Genomic DNA, 19,055 nt, shown 5'->3' with positions numbered 1-19,055 from the left:
AATTCGTTCTACGTGTTATTGTGTTGACATACAAGCCGAGGACGTGATATTATCGCAATTCTTCAGCAGGCACACTCTGAAGGTCAAGTGAGCACTTTAATGGGATGTATTTCAGTTGTTTTCTACTTTTATTGTGGCGATATTGAGCGTTGAGGCTTTTGGAATACTTACGATAGGGGTTTAGAAAATATTTATTGTCATTGCTTGGGTTGGCTGGTTGACTGGTACATAATCAACAGCAGACGAGGGCTGTATGCAGTTATTTCGAAAGTAATTAAAATCTAATAAGATACTGGTATTTATACATTTTTGAAATTTTAGCAGAATTTGCCCATTTAAAATGCGCGAGTTAATATTATTTGTAATTAAAACCAAAAATATATATTTTTATATCTCTTATTAGGAAGTCGTTTCTTTATTTGATATGTATGGTTAACTCTACGTACACGGCGAACAATCTCACAATGTCGCTTAGTTTACTTCTGGAAAACAAAAATCATAGATTATGGTGCGAATGCATTATCTATATAAGTATTTTACCAATATCGATCAAAATAATCTATAATCTATAATCTATAATCTATAATCTATAATCTATAATCTATAATCTATAATCTATAATCTATAATCTATAATCTATAATCTATAATCTATAATCTATAATCTATAATCTATAATCTATAATCTATAATCTATAATCTATAATCTATAATCTATAATCTATAATCTATAATCTATAATCTATAATCTATAATCTATAATCTATAATCTATAATCTATAATCTATGATCTATAATCTATTATCTATAATCTATAATCTATAATCTATAATCTATAATATACAATCTATAATCTATTATCTCTTATCTATAATCAATAATCTTTCTATTATTAATTTTATTTTATTGATTATCTATTATCTATTGTGGTTTTTTCTCTTTTAACTGACAGAGTTGTCCTCTCCCGCCACTGAAAATATTAAGACAACTTACTTCGAATGAAAAAAGTCCTTTAGAAGTTTGTCTTACTTGCATACCTACACATACACAAGCATGTCTATCAGACATTTGATTGTGCAAGCAAAATTCTAAGAGGCTTACATATCACGTATACGCATTGTCAGCAGCGGCGAGCTCACTCAGGCGACTACATTAGTTCAAAGATACTTAAGTATATATAAGTATACTTATAATATATTAGTTGCACGTGCATATTTGACTTAATATGCAGATCATATACATACATATGTATATGTATATATGAGGCTGTGACTAAACACAGGCCTTTAGAATGATTAAATTTAGCATATGCTCAAATTTGAATATATCACATTCATTTATATACTCACATAAGGTGCTATACGGAAACATCTGTTTTTAAGTTAAACACATATATATGTAAATAGCTCAAAGCGTTAATATGTCTCACAAGTCCCCATAATAAAACCTATTAGCCGTTTTTGCAACCTGTTGCTTGTTTCCCAGAAACCAACACCTTAAATGGCATGCCTAGAACTTTCCTGCAAAGCTGTTACATTTTTGCTTATCTAAATGTGTGTGGCGTGGCTTTGGGCGTGGTGTTGTCTGCTGGCGCAAAACTTTCTAAATTAATGGCTTACACGGTTGACGCCTGTCAGTGCGTTTGACAGTTTTTTGATACATTCGAAAGGAAATCATTGGCAATAATTGTCGCACTAACATACAAACATTGCAGAATGTGAGACTGCCAGACGCTATTCAATTGGAAATAATGTGAGAATGTAATAATAATGCCCGACGATTGAAGTGCAATGAAAAGGAAGACATTTGAGTGCAAGCTTCATTGTGAAGGTTGTCAAAGGATAACATGGTTGTGTGCTATTTTTCCCCCAAGTTAAATTCTTGTGAATGTTTTAGTGATCACTTGCGAATTTAGTCTGAAAATGTCATTGATCTTTTTCTAGTATCTCTTAAAGTGTTTTTTCGCTAAAAAAAAGGTAACTTCTATTGCTTTGTATATATTTGGTAATAACTACTTCCGAACAAATAAAAAAAATTCTGTTTTACAATATTTATCATATTAACTTTTACTGCGCACCGTTTGTGGTTTGTATTTATAAAATTTTGAAAGCTGTGAGTATGAAAAAATCAAATATCTAGGATAGCGTAAATTTTTTATAATTTTTGTTATCTATTATCTGCTATATATTATCTATTATATATCATCTATTTATCTATTGGCTATATTCTATTAATTATCTATTGTCTAAAAAGTTATCTAAAATTTAATATTTCTGTAATATTAATTAAAAACTAGACAAAAGCATTAACTTTAGCTGCATCAAAGCTTTAATATCCTTCACAAGTGCATTTATTATAACATAAAAAGGTATAAAAATATCTTTACTTTGATAGTGATGCTTCTGCTTATATGGCAGCTATATGCTGTAATGATTTGATCTGAACAATTTATTCGAATATTGTAACGTTGGCTTGCACAAGAATCCAAGCCAAATTTCGTCATGATATCTTTCAAATAAAAAAGTTTAACATATAAGAAATTGAGTTTGATTGGGATCTTTCTTTTAAAGCATGGCGTATACTTAACAATTATAATTTATAGTTGTGACAAAAAAAATTTTCCAATATCTGGAATAAACCGCTCCACTTCTACTCACACACTCACTCAGATTCACTCATTTTAAAAATAGAATAAACCAACGGGCATATAATTAGAGACACTTAAGAAATGCTGTATATGCTACACAAAATTACTAATATAGCAGGGATAAACAAGCATAGTAATGGAACGTTTTTCTTATATAAAAAGTTAGAGAAAAAGGAAGTTTAAGTGTACGGAGAATTATATAAAAGTTTAATAAGTATGGAATACAAAAGAGAGTAGAAAACACATTAGTCAACACTTAGACACTCTACAACAGTTATATAAAGAAATATAGATAGATATACTCATATACGAGCATACTATGCTAGCAAACACGTAGAGCTAGTTCTAAAATTTTAATGTTTACACATTTTTTCCATGAATAAGATGTAAATTATAGCGAATTAATACAGTACTCCACAAAATTTTTTTTTCTCTTAATTTTATCTACACGATTTTCTACAAGATTTTTGTTTAAATAATTGTATATGTGTGAGTATGTAAGTGAAAATTTTCTACATACAAATATTTATAAGTGTTTGTATCTTCTTCTTCTTCTTCTCCTCATAAAACCATTCGCATTGTCAGAAAGCATTCCATTGTAGGTGTATGTGTGTGGGTGTGTGTGTGCGCGTTTTTGAGATGCTTACTAAATGAAATCTAAATTATTTATAATGCCATTTTATTTACATAGCAATCGAGCAGTATTGTATTACATAGGCGTTTTCTATTTTGTTTATTGTACATTCCTTTAAAATTGTATATATATTACATAGAAGTGTTGGCGGTAATTAGAGAAAGTGATTTTCTATACTAATTAGATTTGCAATATTATCTACGTTTTGCTTTTTCATATATGTAGTTCATTCATTTGTTATAAAGCTACACTTTAGCATTCACAATGGCACGTACTCGAGACATAAGCGCTAGTATTCATTTTCAAATCTTAAACTTTAGTATGAAATGCATTCGCTCACATTAGCAGTAAACATAACTCGTGCCAGCTGGGGATATATTTTATTTTATTATTCTCTTTTTTATTAATTACAAATCACAATCACAAAATTTTAGTTTAATAAAATAATGCAAATAAATTGAAATAAATTATGGGAGAGTAAGAAATTATAGCAAAACAAGGCATTAGTTTTGAAAATATGCAAACAACCACAAATTTATAAAATAAATTTTTACAAGTGCTATAATGTTTATTAGCAAAATAATAAAATAATATATAATGAATTTAAAAATTCGGAAAAAATGAATGAAAAAAAATTGTCGTGTTGCTAACAATGTTTCAAGATTTTTTGTGAAATTCATTTGTATGTATGTTTGGGATGCCCATGAGTTTTAAGTGAGTTAACGGCATTAATATGGATTTGTATGTAAATATAATTGGTTTTGGATTACTTATTTTAATAAGAATAACCTCTAAGTTACACTACCATAAATACATGGTTAGATTGGGTATGAAAAGTTAATTACATGATATCGAACGAAAATGGGAGAAGCTACACGATTTTACGAACCCGCAATCACCAAGTCTACTCAGATGTCTTAAAAAATTGCATTCCGTAAGCACTTATCCTCTAACAAAGATTAAAAATTAATACCAAAGTTCGTCATAAATTAAGGTATCAAATTTGGTAGTATTTTTTGACAAAGCATAAAACCTTTGAAAGCCTAATATTTATGGTTATATGATCGCGAACAATCTTACATCATAATACCACCGGTTTAAAATGCATAACTAAGGATCGAAACAGTGGAAATTATCTTCAATAAATAATTAATGCATAAATTTCGAAACTGGCAGAAGAAGTAGAGCGAATCAAGCAAAATATCATATACTATTCGCAAGAAACGCTCGGAAAAGGTTAGAAATATGACAAGAAGAAGGAATGAAAATTTAGAATTGATTTTCAATCTAATTTTTCGAAATGGAATGATGTTGTTGTACTCAATTTAGCACCAAGTAGCTCCTTTCTGTTCGAATGTACATATTACAACATCGATTTAGAATAGTTTTAGTAGAGAACAGTGGCGAGAAAATTAGTTCGTTCTTTATTCGAAAATTGTTATCGTATCGATTAGATTATTTTAATTGATTGATGAAAAAATTAACTTTAGTTTCTGAATACCGAAATGGTTTTTACGTGGTTTTATCGCTCAATTTTCTAACTTTTTTCTAGAATAAAGTAGAAAAAGTAATTGAGATTATGCTTAACTAAATATGTATGCTTTTAAGTAACCTTTTTAATAAGTCAAGCTTGAAGCTACTTTCTATTAAACCATTAAATATAGAATTAGACGTAGCTCACCTTCGTTTGAATAAAGTCTACGAAGCAGCTAAACTTCTGAGTAGGTGTATATCAGTATCTTGACTAAAATGTAAAAATCTTAAAATTGTTTGTTGTCTATTTAATTAAGCCTAATTAAGTTCTATATAACTGCTAAATTGAGCTATATAAAAGCTTTCGCACTTACTATACAGGAGTTTGAAGTCAATAATGCTTGTTATATAACTTTGTAATACTGAACAGCTAAACATCTTGCAAATTTGTGAAGATTGCCAATTTATCAAGATTTTCTATTTTGTGTCGTAACCAAAAAGCGCTTTTCTTTTTAACTTGTTAAGATGTCAAATGCTCATGTGTGGGTGAAAAGCTCTGCGTTTTGTTGCTTTATGTTTTATCAAGATTAGCACAAAATAACAAAAAGCCCTTTACCTGATAAAAAATTTGATAAATTGCCAATTTTTATTAAATTAGGCAAGTGCACAAAATACAAGTAGATATTATAGCTAAAACAAAGCTGAGTCTAAAGGACTACTTGCAAATTTCAAGTATTAAATTTGTATTTGCTTTAACTTGAGCCTAGAATTTCAATTTTAATTACACTGTAGGTACTAAGCCTAATTGAAGTGAAAGTTGAATAAAGTGAAATGTAGGAATTTCTATGGATTATTATGCAATACTTGTTATAATAAGTTCAATAATTAACTTTCGGTTAAATACATTTCAACAACTTTTATAGTCAAGCTTTTTGGCAATTGAATTTTTTTGCGCTTTATAAATATGTTACGGAAGCTTCGTAATGTCTTAATAGTGATATATACAAGATGAGTATATAAAAAATATTATAAATATATTTCAATGTGGCGATAAAGTTTAACTCAGTATTAAATAAACAAGTGAGTGAAAGGAACATGAGGCATTACAAGATGAGCACGAGATTCATTATAAACAAGGGGCGTTAAGACAATTATAGCTTAAAATATCTCATATAGTTTCGAATTAAATGAAAATAGTTTTTTTTAAATAATAAAAATTAAGCATATTTTGAAACACTATAAGCAGGTAAACAATATAATAAAAATAACGATAACTTATAGTTGATTATTGTTTTAAGTTCTGCTTTAATATATATATATTTTACAGGGCTTTCGGTTTTTACATATGCAGCTATATACAATCGAGTTAAAGTATAAATATTTTATATGTAATTAATTTATTCAAATATACGTTTATCACTACAACTATTTAAATGCGTATTTAGGTTGCGGGGTATATGTTTAATATAAAATTTTTACTGTTCAAATGCATTTACCGTTTAGCATTACAGCTGTAAATGGTAGGTGTCCATGCTGCAACGTGGTATGCGTCCTTGCTAAGCGCAGCTGTTTTTGACAGTTGATTGTTGTCGCTAGCTGAGCGTGTGGGAGAGAAATGTATTTTTCGAGCGCAAATCAATTGCAAATGAGCCAAGACAGTTGCTTTTTTTGAAGTTTAATAGAGACTTTATTGTTGGATTTTCACTGCATGTAACACACGTTGAGTTTAATGTTTTATGTACACATTTTTTTCTTTTCAAATTTCTTTAAGTCAAATTTTCTGCTTAATAGACTAAGCAACTTAGTAAAGATTATTCACAAGTTTTACACAGTACTTAGTTTGTTGTGATGTAGATAAATATAAATTCAGACATATATAATATAAATATCTAGAATATATATATGTATATATGTTTGTGTATTTGTAAATAATTTAGGACATTTTTTGATATAGCACATATGATATAAATGTGTATATAACATAGATTGCATTTATGCATTTTTTATACTTTCCGCATTAAATATTCCTATCGAAAGTTAATTTAGCAACTTTAATTTAATATGTTGTTTCAAATATAGTTTCCTTTTATGCCTAAGTGGTAGGGCATGTATTTAGTAGTAACTGAGAAAATTCATTTTCTTCGTAGAGGTTTTCAGCACATTTTATAATATTTTTTGTAGAATATTTGCCTCAAAATATTTTTAAAATTATTTTTATTTTTTATTATCTTTAATAGTTTATTTAGATTTTTCATATACATATATTTTTTATAAATTTCATAAATTACTTGCTTTGTGTATACTGAATATGTATGTTTGTTGAATAACCGTTACGCGTGATTTGTATGCAGTTATCTGCGATTTAGACAATATGTTAATACTTCTCACAGTTGAGTGTTTGTGTGTGTGTGTATTTGTAGTATGTAGTTTTTCGTTAGATAATTTATTTATAATTATTATTTTTTTCTTAAACAAGATTAAAGCATTAACTTAACATCATTTAGAGCCTCTTACTTGCTATGCATGTACGCATGTATGTGCACGTGTTTGTGTATAATCTTCTTCAGTGACTTAGCAGCTACTTGTAATTATTTCTGTTTTTTATTTAATAAATGTGAACAAAAATAATTGAAATTATAGAGAATCAAAATTGAAAATATATTTTTTTTTTATTTTTACACTAATTTTTGTTTTGTATTTATAATTTTTATCACCCAACTGACAGGAGTTATGCGCGGTGGGATGTATAAATGGGCGCATTTGGCGATCAGTGTGATTGAGATTCATGCACACGGGTTTAACAATTGAGTATTAACTAGCGAGTAAATTTTGCTTAGTTAAAATATTATTTATTATAAATTTTTTAATATATATGTATTTTTTTCAATTACCCACACTTTTCCATATGTTAGCTCGCCAACCACATTTTTATATACTTTTAAATATAACTTTTATTTCGTTCCTGCACATTTATGCCATTTAACAATTACTTTGCTTTAAAATATGTGTAATTTAGAAGTAATCAATATATATTTAATAATTGTTTTTCATAAGCGCTCTTTCCTATATATTTAAAAAAGAATTTAGATAAGCTGAGACATATTCCTATCACGCCCATTTGTAAACTGGGCGTTTAGTTTTAAAGCATCATTAATTTTAAGAGTTGCCACATCTATAACATACATATTATGCTCACACTTTGTAAGCATTAAATATTATTTTTAATTTTTCTTTATGTAATACTATAAGTTTATTTAAATATCTTATTGTTCTTTTTCGAAGACAGCGAAATCATGCATAACTTATGCAATAAGACAGCTTAAAATCGTCACCAAGGTTCAAAATATTGTAGGTGAGGGTATTCACAGGGCTCAGCCGTGCCACTTATCGTGCTATTTTTATAATTGAAATGTTTGAACATTTTGTTATTATTTCGCAATTTTTTTCCTGCTAAACCCCTCATACTTTGTAGCTCCGGTAATAATAAGACTCGTAAAACGGTAAATTTATAAGAGTTATCGATAAAATTTATATAAATATTTAGCTTAGAACTAGCTTACATAGATACCTCACCGGTGAAAGTTTCTTATTGGCCAACTAGTTGGACTTTGCTCATGCACTACTTCAAGAAGATTATTGCAAATAAATAATATGGAGTTATACTATTCTGAAGTCATAGCAGTAAAAATGTTAAAGAAACTAATACTAGCTAAATGTATCGCTGTTTTAACTCGCTGTCAGCAATGTTGACTTTAACGTCTGATCATTTTTGAATGTTGTAATATAAATAAAAATCTATTTTCTTATAATTATTAAGAAGTTTTAAAAAAAAATTTTCTATATGTCATCCATAAGTTAGAGCGTCAGGTGTTACGTTTCTTGAGGCTAACATATGTAAAATATTTTACTTTTTCCCATCCTTTTGAAATTCGAAATAGTGGAACTATGTTTTTAGTTAGACATAATTCAAACAAATTGTAGGTATATAACTGATTTAAGTATATGTATATACATTTCTCATTTAGTTATTTGAGCGAACTTCAAGTCATCACTAACTGTCAACACTAAAATTTGCCCTCTCGTCGCTAATGCCATGATCGATGATAAAGGGAGAGCTGAGAGTACTCTACGTCATCTCTGTGTAAACGCATATACATACATAATACTATCTTATAGTCTGCTTTCCATTGGCTCAGAATGTAATTCTCTTTCCACTACAAACATGTTTTCTGCCTCGATAATTTCTCTGTATAAACTCGACCTTATTAAGAAGCCCTTTTTCCACTTTATTTGATCTTTTTTTAAGAAATTATTTCAGCTAATACTTGATTTTAATATCCAAATGGTTTATATCTAAGCATATATGAGTAGTATTCGCTGAATTTGCTCTAAAACTGGTTTTACACACGAGAACTTATCTCCTTCTTTTTTGGCAAATTCTCTTTTGGTATCGCCCATTGCATTCACACGAGCGACACGAGCCTAGCAATTCGAATTTTACATTCCCTTTCACATCACATTCTCAAATTCTTATACGGTTCTAGTACGCGGTACACAAACATATTTTTGCTTAGCTAATTATTATCTTTATTTACGCTTTTCTAAAATGTTTTTTTTTTATATTTTGCATATTCGCATATTGCATACACAAAATAGATAATAAAATTAAAATTTCCGAACATATTGTTACTATACGTTTGAAACCGATCGCAATTGCAACTATGGAAAAAATGTCAAAATTAAAAAGAATGCCTAATTGTAAAGCAGTAGAATGTTTCGAAGAAGAACGCAAAGCGTGTCGCCTGAGCACGAGCGGCACGGTCGCTTCGCCATCCTCTCGCTTAAAAAAACCAGTCTGGTCGACAAAAGTCTACGTGTGTGAACTCAGTCTAAGTTAAAAAACTCTCTTATTTCTTTTTCTATACTTGTTTTAAACAGTTTCAGTGACTAAGTCGGCTATTCTTTTGGAACCTACTCAAATCGCATACGTTTTTGTGGAAGTAAAACAATTATCTGAGAGAACATAGCTTCAATCACTGTACGTAACTGAGTGTTAAAATTTTTGCATTCGAAACTTATTTCGTAGCGGACGAATCGAATTTCTCACACTATGTAAACTAGTCCTCAATTAATACAAAATATTTCTCTTTATATAAATTGATTAGAATTTAGTTTGACCGTTTGAGCATTTTTCTTTTTTTTTACCACCGCAACATGTGGCACAGATTATATAATAAAGTGGTTCTCTCTCAATATATGTACGTATGTAAGAGTATTTTATATTCTTTTAAAATTTTCAACATTTTCAATTTACTAGTTTTAAAATTTTCGAATAACAATTTTAAAGCATTTGTTTTTGAGTTTTGTAGCATTTTTGAGTGAGTTTTGTAAGTTTCTTTTGTTTTTCATTCCGCTTAAAATTCTATTGTTGGTGCTTTGTTCTTACACTGAGAGCAATTGGCTTGCTCTTCGAAAAAACGATATTTTACAAAAACAATTATAATAACAAATCAAATACAGTTAGTTACACCAATGCATGTTGAAGTTATATTAAACAATTTGGGTAAGCGAAAAAAGCGAAAAGGTGCTTGAGCACAAAAAAGTGAATCAAAAATTAAATGAAGTTGGTAGAAGTATATTGCTGACACTGGCAATTATTTGCTGAAATCTCCAACAATTCTTCTTAGCACTATGCAAATCTATCTTAAGTCTTTATAAAGAACTTGACTCTTTTGCTTTTTTTGAGGTCGTAATCACCGGAAATATGGCGAGCCTGCACAGCTTTAGAAGTTTTAGGAAATCGTTTGTTCCTTTGTGCTGTTGACTTTTGTTAAAATAAAGATGTTTTCAGGAATATTTTACAATATTGTGGCTTGAAAAAGCTGTGGCTATTATCTTAGTATAGAGCAAAAGCTCTTTTCATAACCAGAACTTAACACTTTTTCCTTTCAGTTTTACGAAACTTTTCAATAAGAAAATATTGAGAAATATTTTATTTCGGTACTGACTGGTTGTATATTCCAAATGGTTATTTCAATATTCAAAGCAACTATAACGAAGATATTATGTGAATAACAAGTTCTTAACGATGAAATTTGGTTTCAGCGTGATCCAAGGAAATCGCATCTCAATCTTCTCAACGTTCAAGAGAAGCAAAACTCGAGTTCACTTGATCTCTACAATTAGTGCGTTGTTGTTGCTTCACCTAACTTGTTCAGAAGCGTTATTATTAAAGTCTGATAATCGTTGATACGATTCGAGTAACAAAGAGATGTTGAACCAACCTTCGGTTTTATAACTCAGAATAACTTTTCTGGTTGGGTATTTAGGGTTGTTGTTGCCAAGCTGTTTCTAACACAATCAACAACAACGAAAACGTAGTAACGACAGTGTTGCCAATAACAGCAATATTTAAAAAAATTCAAACATTTTCAGAAGTAAGTATTTTGAAAGTTATAAAAAATATTTAATTTGCGGATATAAATATCAATAAGTATGTTACATATATGTAATTAATGAATTAAGCACCAAGTATATTTCTATTTTTATTAAAGAATATATATTTTTTATGCAAAATTAGATGTCGTTAAAATCGCTGTTTTTCAAGCAGAAAAAAAATCAATATGGCAACCACGAACGAGCGATTTATTTGTAACGTGTTTACGTAGGTACATACTTATGTATATACAGTTACATACAGTTTCATTGTACGTGCATGTTTTTTGTCTAAATACATATTTATTTTTTAATTAAACAGCTACTTAAATGTAAGAGTATGCAGTAATTCAACATTTCAATTACTAAACATAATTAACTGTAACAATTTAAGTACTGTACTTTACTTTATGGCTAGATAATTGAATAACGTAAATATATGTACATATGTGTGTATATATGTATGTATATGCAAATTACTGATTTTTAACTACACAACATCAAATATTTAAATATTTTTTATTTTGCAATTTATTTCAAAGAAAATTATGTTGGAAGTAATGGATAGATGAGAATGAAATGAAAATTTAGTTCAGAAGTTATTATTGTATTTGGAAGTTGTTCGAGTAATTTTACGAAAAAATTGTAACAAACTGATGGGCAGTTTAAGGTTGCCAGAAAAAATATTAACGAGCTTAACGCGAACAGGTAGGTTAGAAACGAAAAAAATACAAAGAAAATGCAAACAGCAATAACTTCAGTAATTGAGTGGAAAAACGACAGTCATAGTTTCTCTCCCGAAAATAGTAGTAGGAAATTATAAAAGCGTTTTTGTTTTTGGTTTTGGTTTTGGTTTTTTGCTACCAAAAGTAATATCACTTACATTTATTTAATATGTAGTTATTCTTTTTCTTTCTTTTTCACACAATTCATAATTATTATTATGTTTTTATAGTTATTATTTATTATTTCTTTTTTTTTTATTGTATTATATTTTTTTTCGGTGTATGTTTTCGTTTTGTATGTAGGTTTTTTATTATGTGTGAGTGTGTTGTTGGCCATTTAGCATTAAGTTTATTTAAAAAATATATAAAAGTATAAAAAGATAGCATTATAGAGTTTGGAAATGACTTTAGCTACGCACAGTTATTCAAAGAAATACTTGTTTGGCAATTTTGTTTATATTAAAAATACAAATTCTGTAAGTAAAGCTACAATTTTGTTTTCAGAAATTAAAAGTACTAAGACATTTTTTGAACTAAATTAATTTTTTCAATAAGCACTACCAACGGAAATCAGAGTTATCAATTGTATTACACATTTAAAAAGACTAACTATTTAAAAATTTTAAATATTACAAAAAAAAAAAAAAATTAAAAATACTAAGAAAGAAAATAAAAAGATAATAATGAAAATACTAATAAAATAAGAAAAGTTTATAAACTAAAATAAATCGTTTTTTTGTAATTAACTGTTATATAAATTACTTTCGACGTGATTTAGAATTATAACATTTAAAAACCCACAATAAATTTTCAAATATTGTCTATTGCGTTAAAAAAATTAAGGATATTTAATATAAAATTAACTAAATAAAATTATTTTAATATAAATTCTCTACTTAGAGAGAAGTATTACTAAAGTAATTTCGTTTTTGAATCGAACGTAACTAACACGCTTCTTTGCACTCGGCTATATTGTCATTTAGGAGTAAGAGTGCTTTGCTTGCTAATTGAAAACACAAAGCTTGGATGTAGTTATATTTTTAATAAGAAAGCTGTACGGAGAGCATTTCATACCAGCTGAGTTTAAACAGAGCTTACTTACACTGTCCCTAGTTTTAAGTCATTCCACTCATACGGTAGAGGTAGTCAAAGCTGTTTCACACCAAATTTTTGTCATTTGATCTTTTACCGTAACTTTGATAGCTCAGAATAAGCTTGCCTTGAATAATTTTAATGAAAGTGTTTAAGGAGTATTTTTTAAATTACAATGTTATGCTTCTATCATAGTTGACAACTCAATGCCAATTAAGGTGAAATTTTTCAATTGCATTAACACTCAACCTGCTAAAAAAATATACATTTTTATCGTCTTTAGACGTTTTTGTGGTTTTACGATTTACAACCCTATTGTCGGCAATCACACAAAAAACTTTTATAAGCAAATGTCATAGCAGCAGTTATTTTTTCAAAAATTTGTTTACAAAATTAATGTAACTTTTAATAAATGATTTTGTTTAAATTAAGAAAACCCATCCTCTCTGAGTGTGTGCTACTTTAACGGAGTCGACTGTTCGCGACACTTGGCTGTAACATTTTTGTCGTTGTTTTATAAATTAATGGCAATACTCATCATTATTTATTCACAATTACGCATAACTGAACTTAATCGTTTCGTTTTATTTTTTTTTTCAAAATCATCATATGACAAATCTTTGTATTTTAGGCTGGCAACATCAATATATTTTTAACCGAAATTAGTTCAATTTTAATACAACTGAGTCGAGTTGTAACCCATAATAGCCGAATAAACCTTTTTCCCAACATTTTTTAGGACTTTTTCGCAGAGGATAAAATCATGCATAAAAATTTAAAAAATGTATTGAGAGTTTTAAATATGTTCTCATAAGATGCGAAGCATAACATGACTCTTTTCTTTATTAGTAATGTCAGAAACTAGGTTGATTTAACATTTCATTTCAAAATATGAAGTTCTGTTTATATGGTTTCAAGAAACTGCCATGAAGTTGTGTTAAATTACGGAAGGTTGGGTTGAAAGGTCAAACCAAAATGGAATCCACTTGGATAGGTGAGGACGCCAGTCTATTGTGATCCCTCCTAAGCTGTTGATTGAATTACCCTAAAATTACCCCTTTGATAGCTTTTGAGATATGACTGTCGTGATGTTTCAACCTCAGTCTTGCAAAAGCTGCTGAATGGAGCGAAAAGTACCTAGATGCTTTCACCTCAACTTCTTTCATACAACTTTGACTTTATTAGGTTCCGATAAGATTTTCAGCCTTAAGGCGGTCAGATACGCTTATGAGATAATGACCAGTTAGAACTTATACGATTGCGGCAAGATGGATCAGTGAATCTGCTACAGCACTAGAATGCAAGAGAACAACTTATATCCAACTTTGCAGTTTACAGCGATTCCGGTATGATTAGGCGTCTAAATGAATCTGATAATAAAGAAGCTTGATGCTATCGTTAGTGAGGACCGATACTCCTTGACTAACTTTGAGCGCACAGTGAGCGAACTCAAAGCTAGTATTGCTGCTTCGATATCGGGGTGTATGCTCGCCTCAATGAAAGAGGCTGCACTTAGGAGTAGAACATCCACTGCCACCTTAATGGCAGCAATCTCTGCTTGAAAAACCGAAAGTTCGTAGAGTTTCGAAATTACTTTCTTGAAAAATATTAACTTTATTTATAAACCATAACAAAAACGAAAAAAATACGGTTTTAAGTTTCATAAGTAGCTTGTAAAGAAAGCTTTAAAAAGTATGGTAAATAAAAATGTATTATAAAAATTAAAATGTATCTAAAAAGCGAACCATTAAATAGCTTGCTGCAAGTGCGCTAAGTTATTTATAAGTAGTGTATGATATAGCTTGTTTATCTACGGCTACTGTCTCGGCTTACTTAGTACTTATAGTTGCCTAGAGCTTTTGTATCTTATGATTTTTAAGACTTTCTTTGTCGTTTTGGTTTTGATATACATATAAAACTGCAGACAATAAAGAAATTGTTGGCTTTCACTTTCGCAATAAGCATTTCTACTTGCTTTGCCTCAAATTGTTGGCAGATGTTTCACCGAAAAGACATATATACATGAAGTATATACCCTCTACACACACACACTTTCATTTCAGTTTGGCAAAGTATTCAAATGGAAAAGCCAACAAAAACAATTTCTCATAATATATGTAAATCTAAATTTTTCTTGAGTTGTTAGAGTTTTGTTGAGGATTTTATACCGGAGTTTTGGGTAATTTCCGTCTGGTCGGCGAGGCCGGTGATTTGTCTGTGGTTGTTTCAGGGTCTGTTGAGTTTTTGTGTTTTGTTGTTGGTATATTTTGGTGAGTTTGTGGAGAGCGAATAAATGAAAAATCAGATAAAATGACAAAATATTTGATATAAATGTGTAGAGATGTTAAAAGAACGGTTAATTTTAAAAAAGTAGAAAAGAAAAAAGAGAAAAAATCACATTACAATCATATAATTATCAGCAAAATCAATTACATTATTTGTGTGCTAGTTATTTCACCGTTGTTAAGTGAATTAATAACCAAAATTATTGTTGGCAATAAAATTGTTTCGAACATCTCGGACTTACCCGCGATTAAGCCCAGTCCTACAGGACCGTCACCTGAACGCCGCGGACCGCTTTGATTGCCGCTATTGCCCGGTGGTAGATTCTCATCGAATAGATCGCACATACGAAAGTCAGTGGCGTGCTCAACGAGCAATTCGACAATGTCACCAGTACGGTCCATTATAGCGCAGACCTCCTCGAAGCTACGATCAATCAGCGACATGCCATTCCACTCGAGTATCTGTAAAATAGTCAGAGAAATTATTTAGTTGAAACTTTTTTGTACTCTTGTTTTCCGACTTTCCACTTGAACCAACTTTGTGTGATATAACCTCTCGACTATGAAGAAATAACCAAGGCAGAAAAATTCCTATAGACACGTTTACCAGAAATAAAATTCACAAAAGTATACAGTGCACGCAATAATCTCTAGCCTTGATTACCTTTGAGACAATCCTCAATTTTCTAGCGAAGATCTATTTTCTTACCAAATATTAGTTATGTTAGCATTTCCTCAAAATATGAACTTCATTTCAATATTTTTTCTATGTTAGGCTAAGAAGTTTACTGAAACCAGGCGTGTCATGTGGAATGTCTTTTGGACGAATGGAATGGACTTTTCTGAACTGCTCGATTCTTTATCTTGTGACCTCTTCAACTTTGTGACGGATGTTATTCTAGGCAGAGCAGTTATTGATCGATCGGTCACGATATTATACCAATGTGTCCAGCCGCTGGCATATGCCGACGACATAGACATAATTGTGCATAGCAAGCATAATGTCTCCGAAACTTTTGTGGCTGTAAGGAAATTAGCCCAATGGGTCTAGTGGTTAATAAGGGTAAAACGAAATGTAAGTATTTTGGTTACCAGCAGGAATGTGAAGTAGAATGAGGAATGGGAATTATACATATTTTTGAAGCTGTCAAGGATTGCGTTTATTTTGGACCCGCTAAAAACAGCAACAATGATGTCAGGCGGCAGGTTCAGCAAAGGCATTAAGTATGTAGATCTCTCTCTCGACACACAAAATTAACACTCTAAAAATCGCGCTAGTGCCCGTGCTTCTCTTTAAGGCAGAAGCATGGACGATGTGAGGAACTATTGAGCTAGCGCTTCGAGCAGTGAAAAATTCCAAAATCTTTGGCTCTTTACGTGTTGGCGACGACTGCATCAGCTGTACAACGTCATTGTAATTATGAAGGGAATAAACATCGAGCGGCTGCACTGGTTCCTTCATGTTGTGAGGATGAATGATGAAACTCCAGTAAATAATATTTTCGGTGCGAAAGTCGGTGTCAAAAGACGTAGAGGTATGTTTTGTCTTCCTCAGGTGGAGTAACCAAGCCGAAGCTCAATAGTGTTGATAAGCATGTAGGATATCGGGTTCTATATGGGACAGGTTCGTTACAAAGTTCATTTTCCCACTAGGTATGTACTCGTAAAGGGACGTACGTGAAATCTGGTTATAATATCATGCCTATCAAGATACTAATCACTCTGTCATTGAGAATTTGAAAATTTAACTTTCACTTTCTCTTCCAAGGTCTAATGAGAATTCAACATAATGCATCCATATTTTTTTTTGTATCGATTTTATGGGTTTAAGTCTCATATTCGGATTCAAAGCAGAGTATAATTTGAATTCAAGTCCGTCGATAGTTTAAATTATATACTGTCATTGCGAGCTTAATCGCACCAAGATCTGGATTTTGGATATCTGAAATATATGTTGAAAAAACGAGTGTGCAAACGATATTTGGCTATAGTTCATTTAAGGCCTCCTTTCCCACTTCAGACATAAAACAGCTCAACGAGGTATTTTGAGCATAAAACAGCTAACTGATTAGGCTAGGAAGGCAAGTCGTTTAATTGCAATATACAGTTTAATTAATTTTTTTTGTCATGAAGAAACTATTGCTGAGTCATAAATGTAGCCACTGAACCGAAGATATTAAAATTATTTTCAAAACAGCATGAGAAGTCAAGACAGCATCTGTGTGCATGTTACGAAACGTGCTTCATAAAACGCCGAAATATTTATTTTTAAACCACCGTTATGTATAACAAATAAATTTTGCCTTCCCTCGAGATTTTAGTAATGATGAATGCGATTTTATAATAAGCTACAAGTGGCACATAAGTCGCAATGCAGCTTTATTACTATTATTATGAGCATTATGAATAAAGGATGCAAGGCGATGAGCTTCGGCGCACACAAGGACGACAACGCTTAGAAATTGAGTTAGTAAGAGCATTAAAGTTGCGCTCATAAAAAAATTATGGCTACTAAAAATCCACTACCAGAGCGGAAATCCTTCATGGGCTCACACACGCACGCTCTCCCTCCCACACAGCCACACAGGAAGCTTGTGGCAGCAAAGTGAAAAAAAAACGCATACAAAAGAAAACAAGAAAACTTTGAAAAATTCGTGGTATAAAAGCAGCTGCGCTTACGAAGAGCAAACGACATGCAAAAACTTTGACGTGAAACCGCTGTACCGCGAAAAGCGATAAAAAATGTACAAACCGACAAAGGAAAAAATCAAAAAGCACCGAATAATAAATTTCACAATATGCTTCGACAGCGCTTACCAATAGTGATGGCAGCACCGTGTAAATAACGGAAATAAATTGATTCGTAGCGATATTAAATTAACGATATCCATTGGCTGTCTATCTGTTGTGAAACAACGGTACAATCTCTCACATACAATAACAATTTTAGTCGCGCTGGTAAAATATATGATGTATGAAAATTCCAAGCACACCGTATAGGCTTGACACGAAAATAAGATTACCCACTCCTTTTAGCGCTCACTTAACACTGTCAAAGCGTTGACGATACTGATGGTGTTCATGATAAAAACAAGTTAAACGAATTACCTTATCGCCTTGCTGTAGCCCGTTCTTCTCAGCTGGTCCGCCTGGCACCGTCCACACAATGTAGGCGAAAAGTCGGCCATCCGCGCCAGTTTTACCGCCAACGACACGCATACCAAAGCCACGTGCTGCAAAGAAACGAAAGCGGAGAGACAACAGTGTAAGTTGCTTTTAGCAGGAATACTTTAAAAAAATTTACAATTTTTCGTTTGCAGCGTTTAAATGGATAAATGTTGCTTGTCAATTCAGCTGGTTAAATGGATGTTTTTAATTTTGATTAAATTTTCATAAATTAAATATATTAATAAAATAATAATTAAAATCTAATCAGCAGCTACAGTATAAATCTTAACACAATACTAAAATGCAAAAAATTTGGCATATAAGTTTCTTATATTCCTTAAAATGATATACACATTCAGTATAATCACGTCTAAACTAAGCATAGCTGATAACTGTCGACATCTTGAATATAAAACCCGAATTCCTGAGAGAATTATTTTCGAGTACGTGAGAGTTCTGCCGGTATTCAAAATATTCCGAAAATTAAGCTAGTTAACCGAAACAATTAACATCTATACTAAATTAAAGTAAAATAGTTTATATCTAAGACCTAAAATTTTAAATATTTATCTTAATTAATCAACCTGCGTGACGCAA

General features: G+C 30.7%; 1 protein-coding gene across 3 annotated transcripts in view; it reads right to left on the bottom strand.

Moving 5' to 3' along the window:
- Fife (regulating synaptic membrane exocytosis protein fife) overlaps positions 1 to 19,055 on the bottom strand; it is a 231,038-nt gene that overhangs the window by 21,621 nt on the left and 190,362 nt on the right. For all 3 annotated transcript variants that reach the window (XM_070111821.1, XM_070111823.1, XM_070111822.1), the window contains 3 exons: positions 18,399 to 18,523; positions 15,533 to 15,752; positions 15,174 to 15,238 (listed from right to left, as the gene is read on the bottom strand). In XM_070111821.1, coding sequence (XP_069967922.1) covers positions 15,174 to 15,238; positions 15,533 to 15,752; positions 18,399 to 18,523 — 410 coding nt within the window. The remainder of the gene's footprint in view (positions 1 to 15,173; positions 15,239 to 15,532; positions 15,753 to 18,398; positions 18,524 to 19,055) is intronic.

The sequence above is a fragment of the Bactrocera oleae genome, chromosome 6, assembly GCF_042242935.1.
Source record: "Bactrocera oleae isolate idBacOlea1 chromosome 6, idBacOlea1, whole genome shotgun sequence".
In the NCBI taxonomy this organism is placed as follows: Eukaryota; Metazoa; Arthropoda; class Insecta; order Diptera; family Tephritidae; genus Bactrocera; species Bactrocera oleae.
This window is presented reverse-complemented; position numbering and strand designations above follow the sequence as displayed.